This window comes from Prinia subflava, chromosome Z, assembly GCF_021018805.1.
Source record: "Prinia subflava isolate CZ2003 ecotype Zambia chromosome Z, Cam_Psub_1.2, whole genome shotgun sequence".
Taxonomy (NCBI): Eukaryota; Metazoa; Chordata; class Aves; order Passeriformes; family Cisticolidae; genus Prinia; species Prinia subflava.
Genome location: NC_086283.1, coordinates 34,506,493 through 34,526,756, shown reverse-complemented (window position 1 = coordinate 34,526,756; position 20,264 = coordinate 34,506,493). Strand labels below are relative to the sequence as shown.

General features: G+C 37.1%; 1 protein-coding gene across 3 annotated transcripts in view; it reads left to right on the top strand.

The window, feature by feature from the left end:
* The window catches only part of LOC134563811 (uncharacterized), a 51,273-nt gene that overhangs the window by 2,976 nt on the left and 28,033 nt on the right, over nucleotides 1-20,264 (top strand). For all 3 annotated transcript variants that reach the window (XM_063422111.1, XM_063422112.1, XM_063422113.1), the window contains exons 2-13: nucleotides 2,434-2,634; nucleotides 4,509-4,613; nucleotides 5,450-5,571; nucleotides 7,527-7,607; nucleotides 9,655-9,777; nucleotides 10,380-10,472; nucleotides 11,968-12,028; nucleotides 12,512-12,660; nucleotides 13,127-13,330; nucleotides 13,635-13,801; nucleotides 14,221-14,372; nucleotides 15,029-15,106. In XM_063422111.1, the coding sequence (XP_063278181.1) occupies nucleotides 2,434-2,634; nucleotides 4,509-4,613; nucleotides 5,450-5,571; nucleotides 7,527-7,607; nucleotides 9,655-9,777; nucleotides 10,380-10,472; nucleotides 11,968-12,028; nucleotides 12,512-12,660; nucleotides 13,127-13,330; nucleotides 13,635-13,801; nucleotides 14,221-14,372; nucleotides 15,029-15,093 (1,523 nt within the window). In that variant the 3' untranslated portion in view covers nucleotides 15,094-15,106. The remainder of the gene's footprint in view (nucleotides 1-2,433; nucleotides 2,635-4,508; nucleotides 4,614-5,449; nucleotides 5,572-7,526; nucleotides 7,608-9,654; nucleotides 9,778-10,379; nucleotides 10,473-11,967; nucleotides 12,029-12,511; nucleotides 12,661-13,126; nucleotides 13,331-13,634; nucleotides 13,802-14,220; nucleotides 14,373-15,028; nucleotides 15,107-20,264) is intronic.

Below are 20,264 nucleotides of genomic sequence, written 5' to 3'. Positions count from 1 at the left end.
CCTCCCCTGACTCGCCCTTGACAAAAACCCCCTGCACCCTCCTCCCCCCGAACAGTCCCGGGCTGGAGAGGTGTTTGTAATAAACCCTCTGTTCATCTGGAATTGTTTCCTCCTTTCATTCCACTGCCTGTGGAATTACCATCGCTCACCCGAGCCCCTGATAAGACAAGAACCCACAGGAGTCAGCCCTGCCTGCGCTGCGTGCAGGCTGACCCTTGCAAACGTCTGTCACGGCATCTGGGCTGGCTAATGACAGAGCCGGTAAGCTCTGAGTGAGCACCCCGACAGTTTTCCAACCACTAGGTATACTGAATACTGCAACTACTTTGCTACATTCCTCCTTCTCTGAGTAATTAGCAGAAGGGAAAAAAATGACGATTTCCCCTTTTTTGTAAGCCACAAAGGGAAAAATTATTGTCTTGCTTGTCGGGACACTGGGAGAACAGTTACTCTCTATGCACATCAAGTTTCATGCTCCATTTTCCACTTGATGAAGGAAGAAACACTCTTTATATCTCTCTGCCCAAGTCCAGAAGCAATGGTCTTCTCTTTCAGTTTGGCTAGTCTAATGAACCACCCTTTAAGGACACTCCCACCAGTCCTCTCTCACACTGCTGTTGTTGCTGTCAGAGCACAGGGGGTGGGACAGGTTCTGTTCAGTCTGCTGATATTATTGTAAGAAAGCCTGCCTGCATACATTTGCAATGCATTTGCAATGGGCAATGTTGAATAGTAGAGAGTCTGTGCATCAACAGAAAGAAAAGACAGACAAGAAAAAAAAAAAAAAAACTTGCTCTCAGACAGCCCCTCTACACAAAGTTATTAAAAGAGTGTTTGTTTTACATTATAAGAGAGTGGTGTGTAGTTTAGGAAAATCTTGGTGCAGGCACTGAACTGGGGACTACCATTCCTAAATCACAACACCATCCAAAGGGATATCCAGTGCCATCCGATACTGTGTGCTGCAATACAAATTTAGAGTTAAGAGAAAAAAAGGATTTTTTGAGTTATGGAATTTGTCTTTTAAGTAACAATTATATGCAATGGAGCCCTGCTTTCCTGCAGATGACTAAACGTTGACTTACCAATGGGAAGTAGTGAATTAATTCCTTATGATGTTTTGCTTGCATGTAGCTCTTTGCTTTACCTGTTAAACTCTTTTTAACTCAGCCCATGATTTTTATCACTTTTATCTTCTGATTCACTCACCCATCACTCTGGGGGAGTGAGGAAGCAGTTGCATGGGCCTGAGATGCCAGACAGGCTTAAACCACAGCAGAAATTGGTATCAATCTAGCAACATATTCTTGTGCTGCTTCTTTGGGTAGTGCTACTTACTGAATTGACCAAGAAAAAAAAATCAAACTCTGGTGATAGTGGGAGGGAAGCATTAGTTAAACCAGATTTGTTATACTGCATTTCTGAGCTTTATTTTGTAATCCATCATATGAAAACATTCTGGCAGCTTCATTAGCTATGTAGAACTTCAACTGGTCCATGGTCATTTCAATGATAACTTTGCTATAATCATAATTCTTTATGACCACTTTTAAGTGTAATTTTCAGGCTTTTCAGTGGGCACAGACCAAGTTTTAAAGGTTTTAGCACTTATTTTGTGATGTTGACAGGCAGTGAGCAAGTCCTAGTGCTGACAACCCTAGCCAGATAGCTGAAATTACTTCAAAGACATGAGTTCAGTTGCTGAACTTGTAGTCGCCTACATTTTTATACCTGTGCATATGCTATAATTGCTCCCCAAAAAACCTGTTGTTTGTATTTCATGTTCAGAATCAAGGGTTTGTTTTTTTTCCTGGCTCTTCCATAAACCTTGAAGAGACAGAAAAGCAACATGTTTCTCTACAGAACTTATGAGATTGGCAACGTATTAAAAAAACAAAAAAAGGTTTTGCTCATAAATATCTTTGGTTTCTTTAAAATTCATCAAGAAAACTTTTTTCTGTGGAAATAGATATCAATCATAAAAAAGATGAAATACCTTAGAGATATCCAGAGACAAAAGTTGGCCAAGAGTTATATACTGAGGAGTGTGTTTGAGATGTGCTTTTGGATGGAAAACTTGCTAGGTTTTTTCAGGATAGATGGTGAATTCTGACTACTTTATTTCACAAACCTTGATGTGCTTTACTAATTCAGCTAAATCTGACAATCAAACCAAGATTAAATCACCAAATCATGTTAGATTTCAAAAAAGACAGAAAGACCCAAACCCAAAATTTTGCTCTGATCAGTTTCTAAGAAAGTCACCCAGGTTTAATTAAAATATTGACAGTTTGCAATATTTTGATATTAAATCCATTTTGGTGTGTGATATTACAAATCTGGTCTTGTTTCACAAAATTTGTTTTTAAGACACTCAACTGAATGCCTTTCCCTAGCATTTTATTAAAAACAATTATGTTGTTTGTTTTTCAGAAGCATGGGGGCAAAGTGTTGACCTTTCAGGCTGGCAGGTCCGCAAAGATCCAGTACGAGCTGAGCCTGAAACTAAACCACAGACCACCACACATTCCACCGTTCTTCTACCAGGCAGCGTTATTGATTGTTCAGAGGACGCGCAGGAACATCCTTCGTGTGTCATTGAAAGTGTTGTGGTAGAAGACACGCCTAAGGAGGGTAAGTGGTACTAGTAGTGCCTCAGATGTTCAGAATGAGATTGTACTTCACTGCTTTCCACAAGAGGTAGTGGCAGTATCTGTATTGTAGAGTGACAGAAGCAGAACTGTATAGATGTTATAGTCCACATTGTCAACAGTGCTCATATACCTTGAACATGGGTAAAATCAGTATGGACTAAGTGGAAGGGTCCCTGTCATGATTTATAGCTTATGGATGTGATCTTCAAGCTCCTCATGTACAACAGATGCATACTGGTTTTGTGCCTATTAAAACTAAACCATCAGAACAGGACTAGATTTTTAATATGGTCTGTATCTGTAACTTCTGAAACAAAGTGTCCAATCTCTCTGAAAATTGTTGAAAACTACAGTTGTAGTTATTCAGAAATAGTGATGTAGCTGCCTAGACTCTGCTGGATACTTCATTGTAGCTGTAATTTGAGAAAGGAGAGATGTCTGGTTTAGGAGTCTTATATTCTAAAGGAATTGAACTGCAAGGAGCTGCCATACCCAGAGTGCCCTTTGAGAGCACTCTGACCAGAAGCATTGGAAAGAAATGGAAAAAACAGTTACGGATGTCTCATCCTTCTCACACTACAGAGTTCTGTGTGAGTCAGCTCACGGGAGTGGTGTGAAAAGTGTTCTTCAGTAGCTTTGAGAGTTACTTGCTCTGTGAAATGCTAAGTTAAACAGAATGCTAAAATCAGCATTCATTAATTAGCCAGTTGGAGTTTCAAATATTTTTCCTCCTAATGGTCTATCTAGATGGAAGACAAACTTTGCAGTTGCATCAGTACATGATGTAGTAATGTATTTTTTAAGTTAGAAATGAAATCTGGGTGTCTGATTAATCTTTACTCTAAGGAAAATATAGACCCTATGCTCTTGGTCGGCAAGCATTGATGCATATGTGGCCAATTTTGCCTAAAGTAGGATTATGTGGAGTGAAGGGCTGCTATGAGTCTCCAAGATGGCAAAAAGAAAACCAAAAAAATGTGAACCAAAAGAATGTAGATGTCAAGTCTTTTAAAAAGCAGCTGTTCTATACAGATTTTGTGTCCTTCAATGACATTATTAGCAGAACAAAAGCTCATATTTTTATATATGTAATGTATAATGATGAAAAGAATGAATTCAGATCAAAGAATAGCTTGAGTCAAAGGTATCTTTTCAACATGTATTTTATGTATTTCATAAATCACCAAAATTGGATCTTGAAAAATAAGACTTTTATGGCTGTACCTAAGAGGATCAGATGATCCATTTGGTAGCTGGACAGACTGTATTTTAGAACAGTGCATCCTCTTACAATACAGCTAGTAAAAGCAACATGCAGCCATAGATATTTGTTAGTATGAATTCAAAGAGTCAGAGGACTTCTTTCAGAGACTGTTTTCTATTTCACATGAGAATATTTGAAGGTGTCATGGCTTGGTTTTCTTTCGGCAAAAGTGTTGCATGCATCAAGAGTGCTCACAAATAAACCTGAGTCAGACACACCCCATGTAAAAATGTGATGCAGCCCCACCTCTTAATACACACACACATTTACACTCCAAGATATTGGACAAAATCCAGTTTATTTTGTAATTTTTTAAAATAACATTTTGAAAACATTCCTACAGAAGATGAGAAAAAAGTCCAGAATATAGCCTTTGTATGCAATATCTCTATCTTCAGGATCAAGTGGGATCATTCAGGTCTCACACAAATCCCCACATCCTTCTCATGCTTGTGGTTTTCTGAATTACTTCCCCGTCTCTCACATTTTGTATCCCTGTTAATTACTTAAAACACTTTTTAGCCAAAGAGAATCAGAGCAAAAATGTCAATGATTTTCACAATATTTTTGCACTTGAATTTCATTAATAGATGGAGAAGGAAACTCATGGTTGCACAAGCTTGGAATGAATATAAACAAGTGGTCATTTCTGAATTCCGTGATTGGATGGCGTGAAGACAGAACTCAAGACAAAGGTATATTTATAAAGCAGTATTATTCTTGTTTTCTGGAACAGATAATACCTTAAACAACATGAAGAGGTTTATTTTTTTGTTTTAGTTTTTTGTTTGTGGTTTTTTGTTTTCCCTTGTACATGAGCTCTGATTGAATTAAGCTCTGTTGTTTGGATTTTCAAACAAAATTCTTTAGCTTAGATATACACAAGTCACTATTCTAGATAATTACATCAGTATTTTTGAGCTTATACTCCTGTTAGTTAAGAATGATAGTGGGTTGAGACTTGTGATACTTAATTTTTCAATAGGAAATCAGTATTAAGCCAGAGCAATCTAACTGGGAGGAAAGAAGTAATTTTATGTTCTTATTTAACAAAAAGGAAGATTAGAAAAAAATTAAAATGTATACTATACTCTAATAAAAATACGTGTCTATCAAATAACTTGTAAAAGGTAGTTTCCTAGGATGTGAAGTGTCCTCTTAGTTGTGATAAAAGCCAGTTTTCTTAAGAGGCAACCTGTTTCTGCATGTTTTTTTTTAACCTGACTCTTAATTTTTAGTTTTAATGACATAAATATATGTAAGTAATTAATATCAGATTATTCAGGAACAAGTAATTGTCAAACATAAGTTTGTATGAAGGTGTCCAGAGATAAAAGCTGACAAGTCTGAGTTGTATTTCTCCTCTCAGGAGTCTATTTTGTTATTAGCAAAAACAAACAACAAGATACAAACAAACAACAAACAAACTAAGGAGATAGTTAATAACTCTAATTAAAAAATTTAAAATATAATACATCATGTGAAGTTGCAGTGCATTTTAGGTGATAAGGTAAATTTTGTTTCACACTAGATCAGTTTACCACATCTGGAGTTTGCTCTTCTGCCGATCACAAAGCAACTGAGTTGGAGGAATGTACAGCTGAAGAAGTGCCTTACATTCCGTACAGTTTAGCTAGACTGCATATCATCAAGGTAAAAAAACCTAAAGCAAACATCCCTATCCCTCAAAGAAAGTCCCCAATGACTGGATAGTTTACAATATTTTAAAAATTGGCATTTTAATCAGCATCTCTTTTCTCAGGATAAACTGGATGAGTTGTCATAATCACTGTCATTGTAGGAACTCAATTCACACAATCCTTTTGCCCAGTAGGTTGGGTTTTTGATTTGCATTTGGAAGCCAGCAGTTAAATTTTGAATATTGATATAAAAATGCGAACATTATTATCAAAGTGCCATCTTGACTTAGATGAGATTATAAGTTGCTTAAATGCCTTTCCCAGGTAAATGTCTAAAGATAAAAACTCCGTTGTAACTGTGTTTGGAGAAAACCCTTGCCTTCTTACATATATTTGTCATCATTATTCTTGATTCTAGAAGTGGTATGTGACTGGAAGTGTGAGGTTTTTTCCTATTACAATATTTTTGGTGCCAAAAAGTAGAATAACTCCTGATTTTGCATTTAGCCATATTTAAGTTATGGAACATCATATGTATGCATTCACCTGTATACCAAATAAATACAAATATACATATATCCTGACTTACCGGTTTCCTTATTTTATTTATTCCACTAAATATGGTCTTGTATTCTTGATCTTTTAGTATGAGTCAAAAAAGTTCAGTGGTGATTTCTTTTGTACAGGCTACATATACACTGCTGAGCTAGCTGTAAGACACAAGTTAAATACCTGAAGCAATTACTAAATTACTAAAATTACTCAGATCTTTACGGGTGATGAGATCTGGAGCCCATCTGGAGCTTTTCAGTCTTCTCCTCAAAGAGACTTTTCTTGTGTCTTAAACTTTTGATTGTGTCTCTTTAAAATTCGTCTACTTCCACAGTAGTTTTTGTGAATGAAGGGTAAGTAGGAGAGTATATTTCAAGACTTCATTGCTGCTTGATTTCTTTTATGTCATTTGAACTGTGACAGTGTCAGAAGACAGAGATTCCTTATTCCTAAATCAACTGCTTGTAAATATTCATAAAGATTTAATCTGTCAGCCTAGATCCATGCAAACAACAACTGTTTTCAACTAATCCATCAGCCAGAATAAATAATCTGAGATTTTATTCTTTTAAATTGTCTGAGCTACTTGTTGTCAGCAGAATCTGCATGATGTGAAGCTTAAATGAAGAACTGAAACCAAGAAAATCTCTGAAACAGTTCTAGATCTTTATAATTTACATATGATCATGTTCATTGCTGCTGTAATTGATTGAGCAATATCTGTTAGTTTCATTCACGTGTCAGTGAAACTTGATATTGCACCTACCAGAGAAGTATGCCAAAAAACAGTGGACAGCAGAAGCTAGGAGGGGAGCTGGTGGAATTTTCCTTTAGAGACTATTATGAATTGAATTAAAAACAAAATTAATTAAAGAGATTCATTGAGGAACCTGATGCAATTTAAAGTTTAAATGATTTACTTTTAGGCAGGAAAATGCTCAATTTGTCCATCCTTGGTGTACACATCTCTTTTTTAGTCATAAAAAATGCCAGTGTACCTTAAAGTTATATCAGTTTTGTAGGATTTCAAATTATTTTAATGAAATACAAAATAAAATACAGTGTATTCTGTAACCACTTTGTTTTTCTAACTATTAAATGCAAAAATGCGATCTTCCCCACTGCTTCCCTTTCTTTCCCAGTTAGAGGCCTCACAATGCTACTCTTCTTTTTCAAGAACATTAGAATTATTATAATGATTGTCTTCCATAAAAAGGAAGAATTGGAGGTGCAATGTTAGGACCAAAAGAGAGATTCCATTTCAAGTTATTCACAGACTTTTATTCAATAGAGTAACATACTTTCTATTATTAAAGCTTGACAGTTTTGGCCTGCAGTTCTAGACTATTTATCTCTGGTTCTTTACAACTGGTGTTGCTAGTACTCTAATCTTATAATTTTCTTCTTCCTCTACAGATTGTAAAAGACATGCAGCAAATGAAAAACAGACACATGAAGCTGATCACCAAACTAGACAATATAAGGAAGGAAAAACAGGTAATTATCCTGGAGCATTAGAACCATTGACCATTAATCAAAGTGATGTAAAGAATAAAATCTGCTTCATTCACAATTACATTTCCATTCATGTACCATTCTTAGTGTCTGTAAATAATGTCAGTGTATCTTGAAGTGTATTTTATCTTACAACTTTGTGAAGTCTGCTTTTACTTTTTGTCTGGTACAATGCCAGAGATTTTTCTAAAATTTATTTGTTACTAAAATTTTCTCTTAATAGTATCTTTATGTCATGACTGACACCATGGTTTCAATATTTGCATTTCTGTAGGTTGTGTCTCTCGAGAATTACTGCATTGTTAAGGGCTGTGACAGCCTGTATTGCCTTTATGAATTTTTTTCCTGTGGGTATTTTTTGTCTGCTTCCTGCTTAGTTTGGTTTTAGCCTTGCAATATTTTGTCGGTATAATTTACAGCATAGCAGAAGCTCTTCACCTGTAAACTCCTTCAAGGCGATAATGAGGATCCAGAGGTGCCATTCCTGTGACCAAAATTCCACAATACCTGTCTCCATAGTGGAAGCATTTCTGTGTTCCATTAGCCAATACTCCCAAAAAACATGGAATTACCTACATCATCTTTCGCTACTCATTGTGCAGTCTTTTCTTGCAGTTACAACTTCACATTTCTGTTTATTTGTCACATCGTTCTCTGTCTTAGATTGCAATGCAAGATGTAACCAAAAGTACGTATTCTGTCACCATCTGTTAAAACCAGGTGGAGCAGTGTTCTTTATCTCTTCCATGGCCCATCCTCCCCCTAGGAGGAATATCTTCTATAATGGTCCATTAAGTCTCATGGCATGATGATAAAATTATACCAGCCTGCTGGGAGATGCTCCACCCAGGGGGAGGAGCCAAGCCTGGATATAATCTGAAGTTTGAACACCACAGCAGCCTTTTTCCACTGGATTCCCAGAGGAAGACCAGACCCATCTACACCACCACTGGACCTTCAGAGGAAAAATGCATCCTTCTACAGGATCACTGCGTCATCAGAATCACATCTGTCACTCCAGAAGGACTGTACCCACCATTTTATCAAACTGCTACCAACACCCTGACCAACAGGGTGTCAGGTTGTATTCTGACTCTGTCAGTGTTTTTGTACTGCTGCATTTTTATTTTAATTTTTCTATTAAATTGTAGCTCGGGTTGGGGTCTCCCACTGGTTTCCTTTCAAACCAGCACATTCTCCTTTTCTGATCCCAGAGTTTGACATGCCCTCAGTTCCTATGAAGAGGAATGCTTTCCACACAATTAAAGTTTACTCTGGCCACACAGAAAGAGGAGATTCAGAAATTCCTCTAAAGCCACCAAGGGGAAGTAAACAAACTCTTTGGAATGTAAAGTAAAATCTAGAGAATTTCCTGTATGTAGTGTACAAAGATTAGATAACCTTTGGTGTAGAACAGTATTTAATCTTGCTCTCAGGCTGTTGCATCTGCACAAGCATTGTAATACCAGTGTAAATCCATTTCTGTACTTTGGTAGGGATGTAACTGGCACAGTCACATCTTCCACTTTCAACTGAATATACATCACTAAGAGAAGAGAAATACAGCAGTGAAGAACACCAATGCTTAGCAAGACACAACAGTATGCTGGGCAGTGACACAAACACAGGGACTGTAATTTTCTTACTTCACAGAATTGCTCTCATTTTAATTGTTGTGTGGATTTTTTTAATGCTACTTCCAATCTTTCCCTGTCTGAGATAAGTTTAATTCCTTTAAAATTGCTTAGCTGTGCTTGGGTGAATTCCTTCTGATCTGATCTGAGAAAGGCTTTGGTTTTTATTTCTGCAGAAGAAGACATAAATATGTTATTTCAGCAGCAAGTTTTGCTTGAAGTCTGCAATGAATGACAGCAGAAACCTCCTGTGATCAATAGTAAATGTCTGCAGACAATAAAAAAACATTGAATAAAGTGAATAAAGGGAGCCTGATGTGGAAATCGTTTCCTTTATCATGCCTGACTTTCTGTTCTCATTCACTATTTATTTTCTCAATATTTTTTTTATAAAGGAGAAGACTATAGCTACTATAAAGAAACATTACAGTGAGAAAATTAGGTGTCTGAAATCCCAGTTAGAAGCTTACCAAGAGCTCATGAACAAGAGCAACGTAGACTGGCAAGATACAGTTAAGGTAAACAAGTGTTTCCGTTTTACATGGGGATAAGCACAGCAAGTACTTACAGAGGTTGCAGAAACAGGTGTTATAATTAACAGTCTCTTTAACGAACAGTTAAATGAAGACATGCAGTTTGCAAAATTTTATTTTAAATAAGCTATGTTTTTTTCCTTCTGGAATTGAATAAGGTTTTTCACAGTATACTTCCAAACTACTTTCCATAGCTTGACCTAGCTGTCCTATGCACTTGGAAATAGCTTTGCATTCATGTAAATAATGTGTGAAGGATATTCCTAGAATATACAGGATGTGTGCTGCTTATTTGGTGATGAATAGATATTAAGGTTTATCCTGTTCCTCCTGTTCTGCTACTGAGGAAAAATGTTCAGGGTCCTCAAGCATTTAGAAATGGTCTTTAGAAACTGACTACCTCTGGCCACAGATGGTCATTGCTAAATGAGGAATTTTAATTTTTTTTTAAGGTCCACAGGCCTTAGCAGCCTGGTCCAAATGTTAAGACTTTTTGAGGCATAGAACAAAAAAACCTCAAGCTGGATGCCTTTCTGAAAAATAATGTTGCAATTGTCATCCCTTTTGCCTTATTTTACTGCCTTCAGAGCCTGAAAGAAAGAAACAGACAACTGATCCAAGAGAACAAAGAGCTTCTTTACCAAATGAAACAAACAACAGAGAACTGGAGAGAAGAAAAGGTAAAGAAAAAGTTTGTGGGGTTTTTTTGGAGTCAGATGGTGTTCTTGCTACTGTTTCCAGTGTGTGCTCTTTGCCTGCCTGTCTACCTTTAGATATATACATCTTCATAGTCCTGAGCTACTATGCATTTGCCTTCCTTTTCTTCAGAGCAAAATGTAGGTTTTCACCCTTTAAACAGAAATGAAGATGACATATGCTGCTTTGTCTTACTATATTTTTCTTTCCACTAAAAATATTAGATGGTCATTTCTCTTGCATTCCACATTTTGTGTCCTTTTTTGAAGAATTTTTAAATTATGGTACAGCACATTGTTTCTTCCTTGTTTAGCAATTGAAATTAAAAATCAATAAAAGTTTCTCATTGTCTTAATTATTGTAATATTGCATTTCATCTGGCTGAAACAGCAGAAAAATTACCTTATTTGGTAGTTCCCAAGAATAACTCCCTAAAGTTCCTGAGGCTTTCCAAATTTGTCTGTAGTAATGACACTTTAATTTAGCATAGGGGGTTTTAATAGATAACATTGGTAAACATGGCCTGATATTTGTTATTTTCTGCTCAGGGTTCTGTTCTGTTCAATATGTGCAACTCTTCCTTTAATTTTGCAACACTGCTTTGCTACAGCCAGTTTTCACTGCAGTTCTCCTAGACACGAGTTCAGGAAGATCTTACCCAACCTTGAGCTGGGGAGAGGTGGGGGTGGGAGGGGGCGGGTTCTATGAGGCAGATTATTTTTTAATTCGTGAAACTGAATGGAGAATTCAGTATGTTTTCTGAGTGAGGCTCTCAGGCAGGTTTATTAGTTTCTCTTTTCAAGTGTCATAGCACCACCTTCCGTTTAAGTTCTGCATGGCATCAGTATTTAAAATCGGGGTTTTCACTTTTCAAACACATTGAGATGGGCCTTATTCATAAAATGCAAAAAAAACCAAAAAAAACCAAAAAAAAAACCAAAAAAAAACCCAAAACAAAACAAAACAAAAAGACGCTATGGGGTTTACAGATCATTTGACCTAATTATTATATATCAAAGAAATATAGCAAAGGTATTATAACAAAGAGTTAAAAGTGATGAGGATACTATGTTGTAAAGCTTGTGGGAAGAAGCAATATTTTCTGTTGGGCAGATAATGCTGGTACAAGCTTTTCTGCAGGGTTGCCATAGGAATCCTTCCAAAAGCTTTTGTTATTCAACTCTTTCAGGAGAATCAATATTTTTGTCTCTGTTATCCTTTCAGTAATGTGGACAGATGCTTAAGAAAGTGTAAGTGTATGACCCCTTGACTGAGGCTCTTGTGAAAACACTGGTGCCAGAGCAGTCTCTGGTTTATTTCCAGTGACATCTAATTACTGTTCAATAGCCCATTCGTGTAGGTTGTACACATAAGCAGCAACAACATTATTTCCATATTATTGATTATTCTTCCCAAGGAAATATAATGGAAAATGGTAGAGTATTAATTTTTTGCTGTTCTTCTTTTCCTGTCTTGCAGGTGTGGATTCTAGAAAATTTGTGTAAAAAGCAAGATTACCTTTATACACAACACACACTGAGTGAGTGTTTCAGATGCAGTTTCTTGATCTGTTTCTGTTTCTTCCCTGTTTGCTTTTGTGCTTACACTGAGCTGCATACTTGCTGCAATCAATACAAGTATTTATTTTTCAGTACTGTGTGCGCAGGTGGAATAATTAAAGAATGATGAAGCCACAAATACTGCCTGTATTGAGTTGAAACTCCTTAGTACATCTTGATGTTTACATTCAACATAATTTCTCAGTAGGTTTATTTCAACACTTGTAGTCTTTCCTTTGGAAATGTAAAGCAAAACAAAGCATGAAACCTTAATAATTCTTTGAGTTTAAATAAATTAAAAATAATTACTGTTGAAAATAGAATATTGATTATAAAAAATTATTGGTTGCTGATAAAGTCTTGATTTCTAAAGGGAGATAATTTCACAGAGACACTATTGTTGGAACTGCAGATTAGAAATGCTGAACTTATTCTTACCTGGTTTTCTATTGTTTTCAATTCAGCTTTACAGGAACTTCACAATATCAGTTTACATGTGAAAAGATTGCAAGACCTCATGAATTTCCAGACAAAAATTCTTCAACAAAAGTCTGAAAAGACAGAAGGAGAACATTCAGATGTGTCAGAGGTTTTAGTGTTAAAAACAGAACAAGTGAGCACAAAAATGGAAATTTAACTGGTTGTTTATGGGATTGCTGCAGATATTTCAAAGGAAATCAGGCTGATTCTAGTAAAAGCTGAAATCAACTATGGGCCTAACTGATAGTAATTAAGGTGTGCAAATATATGCATGGCTTGAGAATGATACATTTATGATGAATGATTAAACTACACAATAACTGAACAAACTCATTGGTTCAGGAATCACCAATAGTGTGCTATGGCTGTTATATATTTGATAGCACACATTTTGCTACAAAATGCTTTTAAGTATCCACCTCTTTGACTTATTAAAACCATATTCTGAATGTTGGAACCAAAGAACCATCATATTCAATATTTCATTTGCTTTTCTCCATTTCTGCTCCACTTTGCCCATTAAAATCTTAGTAGTTTTGTATGAAAGCAACCAAAATTTAGACTTTGGCTTAGTGTATAAATGTCTTTGTTGCCTGCAGGCAGATAATAAAGAAGGGAAGACTGACTGGTCAGTGGAAAAGCAGTATCTTTGGCAGGCACACAACATCCTGCATGAGATACAAGAATCTTTACAGAAACGAGAGAGGGAAATCACTGAGCTCCTACAAAGCAAAAGAAGATTTAACAAGGCAATGAAACCTCAAATGACAGTGCTGATATTCTTGAAATCTCTTATCAAGATGGTAAGAATACAGTTTCTGCAAAGATGAAAGTTTAATGGGTTTTCTAAGAAGTTCATGAAAGAAAAAGAGTGCAGTTTAGTTTATTAATGTTATAGTCTTAAAAATGGTAAAACGTTGTTTTGTACACATTAATTTACAGGTAATATTTTCAGAGTAACATGTGGAATTAAAGACCAACTTGAGCACTCATTATTTGGCATTATTTTTAAAGATAAATTAATGAAGCATGAGAATGGTACCACGGGGAAAAACATGTTTTTCTAGCCTTTCAGTTATATGAACTGCAATTTTTTATCCATGTTAGGTTCACACCATATATTGTAATGTCCCTGCGGCACAACAATGCATCCATGAGCTTATCAGGAAGAACAAAGATGAAAATGGTGATCTGGAAGAAGTTTTTAATAATGCTCAGGCTGACATTCTGTCCTACGAAATATTTTGTGGAAACAAACTTTTGGATGACACAAGGTATATTGAATAATTAATAAAACAAAGATAGAAATAACATAGAAAAATATATATATTTTCACAGAGAGAAAATATATATTGGAGAAGGCTGTTACAGTTTTCATGTCTATTCATGGGGGAAAGTATTACAGTAGGGTCTACATCTATATTATGAAAGAAATCAGTAACATAGAAATACCTTGTATAAGAAGCAGAAAAACATTTTGACTTAACTGGTTTGTGCAAGTTTTATAAAATAGGCTGAAATAAGCTTATTTGGAAGCCCTATGCTTCCAAATATAACATCAATGTCTTCTCTTCCTACCTTTTCTGCAAGAAGTTCCTTACAAATTAGCTGCTTTACAAATTAACTTTCTTACAAGTAACGTCTACTTTTTTTTTTTTTTTTTTTTTTTTTTTTTTTTTTTTTTTCATGCTAGGACACACCTCCCAATGAAGCTTTTCAGAAACATTGGAAAAGCAAAGTCTGATTTAGGATATGCTGAAACAGAAAAAATAGTGTTTGATTGTATTCAGACGGGAGAAATCCCCAACTGGATTAAAAGGGATTGTCTTTATGTAGCCTGGTCAGGTGAGAAATCCTCTTGTCAAATCATGGAAGCTTAACTATTTTCAGCCAACATATTTTTGAATACATAAAACAAGAGTGTAGCAATAAAGAACATGTTGCCATGCCTTAAGGATTTCCATGCCACATCTTCCATTTTGTGCATTTTAATGAACTATTATATGAATTCTAATTGTGGGTCATGGCTTGTAAACACAAGACTTCCAAACTTACACTCCACCATGCATGTTTTCTTTGGTATCTTTACCATTTTGAAAATAGATGTCTTTTTACATTGTGTCTAAATATCTCAATGCATGTTGAGATTCTGGTAGATGCACCCAGAATCTCCCCAGACTAGGCAGACATACACTGAATGAAATAAAAAACATGGACTTTATGAGGCAGTAACCCCTTTTCAAGAAAACTTAAAAATACCCATTCCACAAATTTAATACAATGTGCTCTTCTAGTGGAACTAGCAGAAAATCTGTCTTCAAATATTTGATTTGCTTTTTCTATGATTCTGCAACACAAAGCCTGGTTGGTCTTGGTGATTTACGGAAAGGGAGGTGGATGTGTTCTTCTATTTGAAAAAAAAATTGTTGATTTCTAATTTAGAAGATTTACTAGGTTATGTATTGATCCTGTGTATCTATATAATTATGGGAACTCTCTAGAAGACCCTGCAATATGCTCTGAGGAGACAGAGACACCATTCCAAGGAACTTATTCAGAAGTTTAACATGGAAATCAAGGTAATACATTATGATGTATCACCCAACATGGTTTTACAGAAATTATCAATGTGCTTATTTTCCTAGCTATTTTTAGGGGGTTTAAGATTTGCTCTTTTTCTGTGTTGTCTAAGCACAATTACATCCAAAAATTACATAGTCTTGCTAACTAGTGAATTACAGGATTACAGTTTTCTGTGTATGAAGGGATTCCCCTGTTCTATTTTGCACCTGTGTATGTATTTGGTTGTTCATGTACAAGCCTTTATGCATCTTGGTGGCCCTTGATGTCTGTTACAAGTAAAATATCTTAGAATCATAGAACTCTTTAGGTTGGAAAAGACCATTATGATCATTCAGTCCAACCATTAACCCAGCACTGTCAAGTTGACTACCAAATTCTGTCCCTAAGTGCCACATCTACTTAGTTTTTTAAATACCTCCAACTATGTTGAGTCAACCAGTTCACTGGATAAACTATTCCAATGCTTGGCAACTCTTTACATGAAGAAACCTTCCTTTCCATGTAAATCCAAATCTCCCCTGGCTCACCTTGTGGCCATTCCTTTGGTCCTATAATTAATTTCCTGGGAGAAGAGGTACTTCTCCATCACACTCCCACCTCCTTTCATGTAGTTGCAGAGAGCAATAAGGTCCCCTCTGAGCCTCCTTTTCTCCAGGCTAAAAATCCACAGTTGTCTCAGTCAGTTCTCATGATATTTGTAATCCAGGCCCTTCACCAGCTTTCTCGCTTTTCTCTGGACATGCTCCAGCAGCTCCGGTTTCATAAATCTAATGATTTGGATACATGATTCCTTGCTTATTACAAAAGAAGGGTAGGTTAAAAAAGAAGCATGGCCTTATGTGAATGTACATCAGAGTATATAGCTGAAAACAATAACTCTTTGAATTGAGTTTTCTCACACTGGGCAAATGACATCCACGGGTCCATGGACCCTGGCAGGATGCACATGAGTGCTGAGAGAGCTGGTAAAAATCATAGCAAGGCTGCTCACTATCATCTTTGAAGGGTTATGGAATTGAGGAGAGCTGCCTGAAGACTGGAAAAAAAGCAAATTTCATCCCAGTTTTCAAAAAGGACAAGAAGGAGTGGACAGAGAACCATCACCTCAATTCCTGGAAAGGCAATGGAGCTGCTCATTCTGGAGGCTGTCTCTATCCTTGTGGGCAGAGATGCTCAAGAGCAGTCAGAATGGATTCACTAAAGGTATATCATGCTTGACCAACCTGATAGCTTTCTATGATGAAACAACTACCTGGATGGATCTCCTGGGAAGAGAGCTGTCTAATGCAACTTCTGCAAGGTTTTCCACACTGTGGACAACGTCCTCACAGGCAAACTCAGGGAGTGTGGACCGGGTTAGTAGACAGTGAGGTGTATAGAGAACTGGCTGAATGGCAGATCCCATAGGGCCATAATCAGTGGCACAGAGTCAGGTTGGAGGCCTGTCACTAGAGGTGTCCCTCAAGGTTTGATAGGAGGCCTGTCACTAGAGGTGTCCCTCAAGGTTTGATACTGGGCCTGGTGTCAAAACCTACATGGGAAACGACAACACAGAGGCAAGAGGTCTGTGGTGCGAGAGCTGCTCCTCCAAAAGAGAGCGAGCCTGTTTATTTCTTTAATTTTTATACATTTGTGGGTCCAGTTCTGGATTGGCTGCTGGGGTTACTACCCCTTCACCCCACTGGCCAGAGCAGCTGTCAATCAACATTATTTTCAGGCTGGGAAATACGTAAACAAACGACAGTAAACAGAAAGAAGAAGGTTTGTTTATATTCCAAGGCGTGAGAAACTGAAAAACTGACTCCTAATAATGTGCAGAAACTAAAAAACTGACTTCATCTTATGAACAAAGCAGAAGGCTTTAGAAAAACTCAGAAAAACCAGGGTGACGGGCCTGGTATTGTTTAACTTATTTTTCAGTGGATTCAATGAAGAGGCAGATACCTCCTCAGAAAATTGGCTGATGACTCTGAGTTGGGAGCAGAGGCTGGTACCACTGCTGTGCTGTGCTGTGCTGTGCTGTGCTATGCTGTGCTGTGCTGTGCTTCGGAAGGACCTCCACAGACTGAAGATATGGGCAGAGAAGAGCCATCCGAAGTTCTGCAAAGGCAGGTGAAGGGTGCTGCACCCAGGGAGGAACCACTCCATGCACCAGCAGAGGCTGGGGGCTGACCTGCTGGAGAGCTGCTCTGTGGAGAAGGACCTGGAGATCCTGGTGGACAGCAAATGTGTCCTTGTGGCCAAGAAGACCGATGTTGTCCTGGGGTGCATAAGGAAGAGCTCTGCCAGCAGCTCAAGGGAGGTGATCCTGCCCCTCTGCTGAGCCCTGGTGAGGCACATCTGGAGTGCTGTGTCCAGCTCTGGGCTCCTCAGGATCATGGAGCTGCTGGAATGGGTCCAGGGGAGGGGTACAAAGATGATTAAGGAACCGGAGCATCTCTCAGGAGGAAAGGCTGAGGGAGATGGGCTTGCTCAGCCTCAAGAAGGGAGAACTGAGAGGGGCCTTTTCAATGTCTGTAAGTACCTGAAGGGAGGATGCCAAGAGGATGGAGCCAGGCTCTTCTCAATGTTGAGCTATAGGACAAGCAGCAATGGGCAGAAACTGATACACAGGAAATTCCACTCGAACATAAGGAAGAACTTTACTGTGCAAGTAACTCTGCACTGGAAGAGATTGCCCAGAGAGGGTGTGGCGTCTCCCTCACTGGAGATATTCAGGAACCATCTGGATATAATCCTGTGCCACGTGCTCTGGGATGACCCAGCTTGAGCAGGGCGGTTGGATCAGATGACCCAGAGTCGTCCCTTCCAATCTGACTCATTCTGTGATTCTCTGCTGAAATTTACCCAACTATATACATTAGATATGCATCATAAGTCAGAGTGCAGTAATGGATTTACAATATTTTGGCTGTTGAATCTCAAAGTAGAGGGACTCAAAATTACATTTAAATAATTACTTACCCTACCTAGATAAGTAGAGTAGGATAATGATAAGGTAACAACTATCATGTCAAGTTAATGCAGAGTTCTTCATTGGTAAGTAAAGAGTAAATTATATTTTTGCTAATTTTTAACCGTATCATTTGTTGCATTTTTGTGTTTGGTTTTGATTTGAGTTTTTAGGTTTACCAGATAATGAAGAAACACAAAGAGAGATACCAATACTGAAACAAGCTCCCTATTTTAGAAAGGAGCTTGACATTCGGGGAGAAAGCGTGATGCAAAAAGCACTTTCTGAAGTACTTTTTGAGTGGACAAAAAAATTGGAAGCATGTAATTACATGTGGTTCACTAAATACCAGAAAATTTACACAGACATTTAAGTGTTTTGAAAACTTTATGCTTTTGAATAAATAGTTTTAAGAATTGTTCTAAAAGAAAGAAATTTTTAAAAAAGCTTAGCAATGACCTGACGGAGTCTGTGACTGAGCAAAAGAGTTTTTGAGTCAAACATGTATAGTTCTGTTTTAAGTGGATGGGGTGTAGAAGCTTTTGCTGTCTCAAGTGGGGCATTTAATATGCCTCCACAGGCAATATCTGCAGAGAGATGGCTCCTACTAAATTTCATCTGTGAAGCACAATCCTCCAAAATAGACTTTGCTTTGTCTCACTTCAAATTATTTATCAATTGTTTTAAAGTACTGGCATTTATCCCATAGTAGGTGTTTCAGCTTTTAACACTCTCTCTTTCTCTCTCTTTTTTATTTGTTTTTGGTTTTGGTTTTGGGGTTGGGTTTTTTTGGGGGGAGTTGTTTGTTTGGTTGGAGGTTTTTGGGGTGGTTTTTTTGGGTTTTTTTGTTGTGGGGTTTTTTTGTGGTTTTTTTGTTTGTTTGTTTGTTTTGTTTTGTTTAAATGAAAGATAAAATTCAATAAATCACAGATAGGAAGAAAACTTTAAAATACAAGCTTTGAAATTGTAGTTGTAATGAATTAAATGAATGTGAAGATGATGGGTTTTGTTGAAAACAACAACTTGTCTCTAATAAGTAGTTGTTGAAGATCATTTTTGAAGATCTGGAAGTAAATGCACACTATAAATTTAGATACCAAATGTGCGCTTTTAGAGTTTGGTTGAGGTTTTTTGTCATCTGTTAAGCATGCGTACCTGGAGCTGAGTCATTTATTTGAACTACTCAGCTACATCCAGTCCCATATCATAGGCTGAAAAAAATTCTTATTTCAGCACTGATCTATAATTCAAATAGTACCATCCACAAGCTTAAAATTTTTTACTGCATGTCTGTTCATAAGGTGCATGGTCTAGGTTTGAATCACCTGTGCACCAAGAACACTCTGTACGAATGAAACATCCCTGTGACGGTGCTTTTGTGCAAACAAATTGATGGGTACTCATCACTGTCCTTTTGGGAACCGTCCTCCTAGGAACTGTAGTACTGGGAAGACGATGTCTGAGTGCCATTACCGTGCTTCAAATCTTGGAGTGCACTGTGAGACTATTGGAAGGGAAGGAAAGAGAAAAGAAACGAGGTAGACGTCACTGAAGTGTAGATGTATTATGTGAAGATGCTGTAGGCAAAGACAGCTAGAAGGGAGAGGGTGTTCTTGAGGACTTCGCTGAGAACATACCACTCCAAGATGCAGCAACACTGGCAGTAAGTCCAAGCTGTAGACAGAACTGAACCAGTTCCAGTCCACCACTGAGAAAAACCTAAATATTTATAAAAGCTACATACAATCTATATGCAGAATGTACACATAGACACTGTTTGATTTTTTTACTGCTGTCAGAATTTTGATTTTTTGGTAATGAGACAGTTAAGGGCAGTTTTAAATCAGTTTTAAAGAGTGGAAGTCATGTAGTAAGCCAGAACTCTGTTTTAAGTCAAAGGAGACTTTTGAACAGTGTTTCAGCTATCAAACTGTATAGTGCAAAGTAGTTGAATGTTTTACATATAGAAGTGTAAAATAAAATATCCAAAAATATTATTTTTATTAACTTTATTGTTTAGCTTTGTTAGCTATTTATAGTCCTCATGTGAATAGATTCAATCTATCAAGAAATTTTCCCACTATTCTTATTCTTTCTCTAACCTTTTTGAATGTCTGACTCTAAAGCTTATAATTTAGCTCTTTCCCTTACCTAATCTCATGTCTATGCAAGTTTTCTGAAACAATTTCATGTTGTCATAT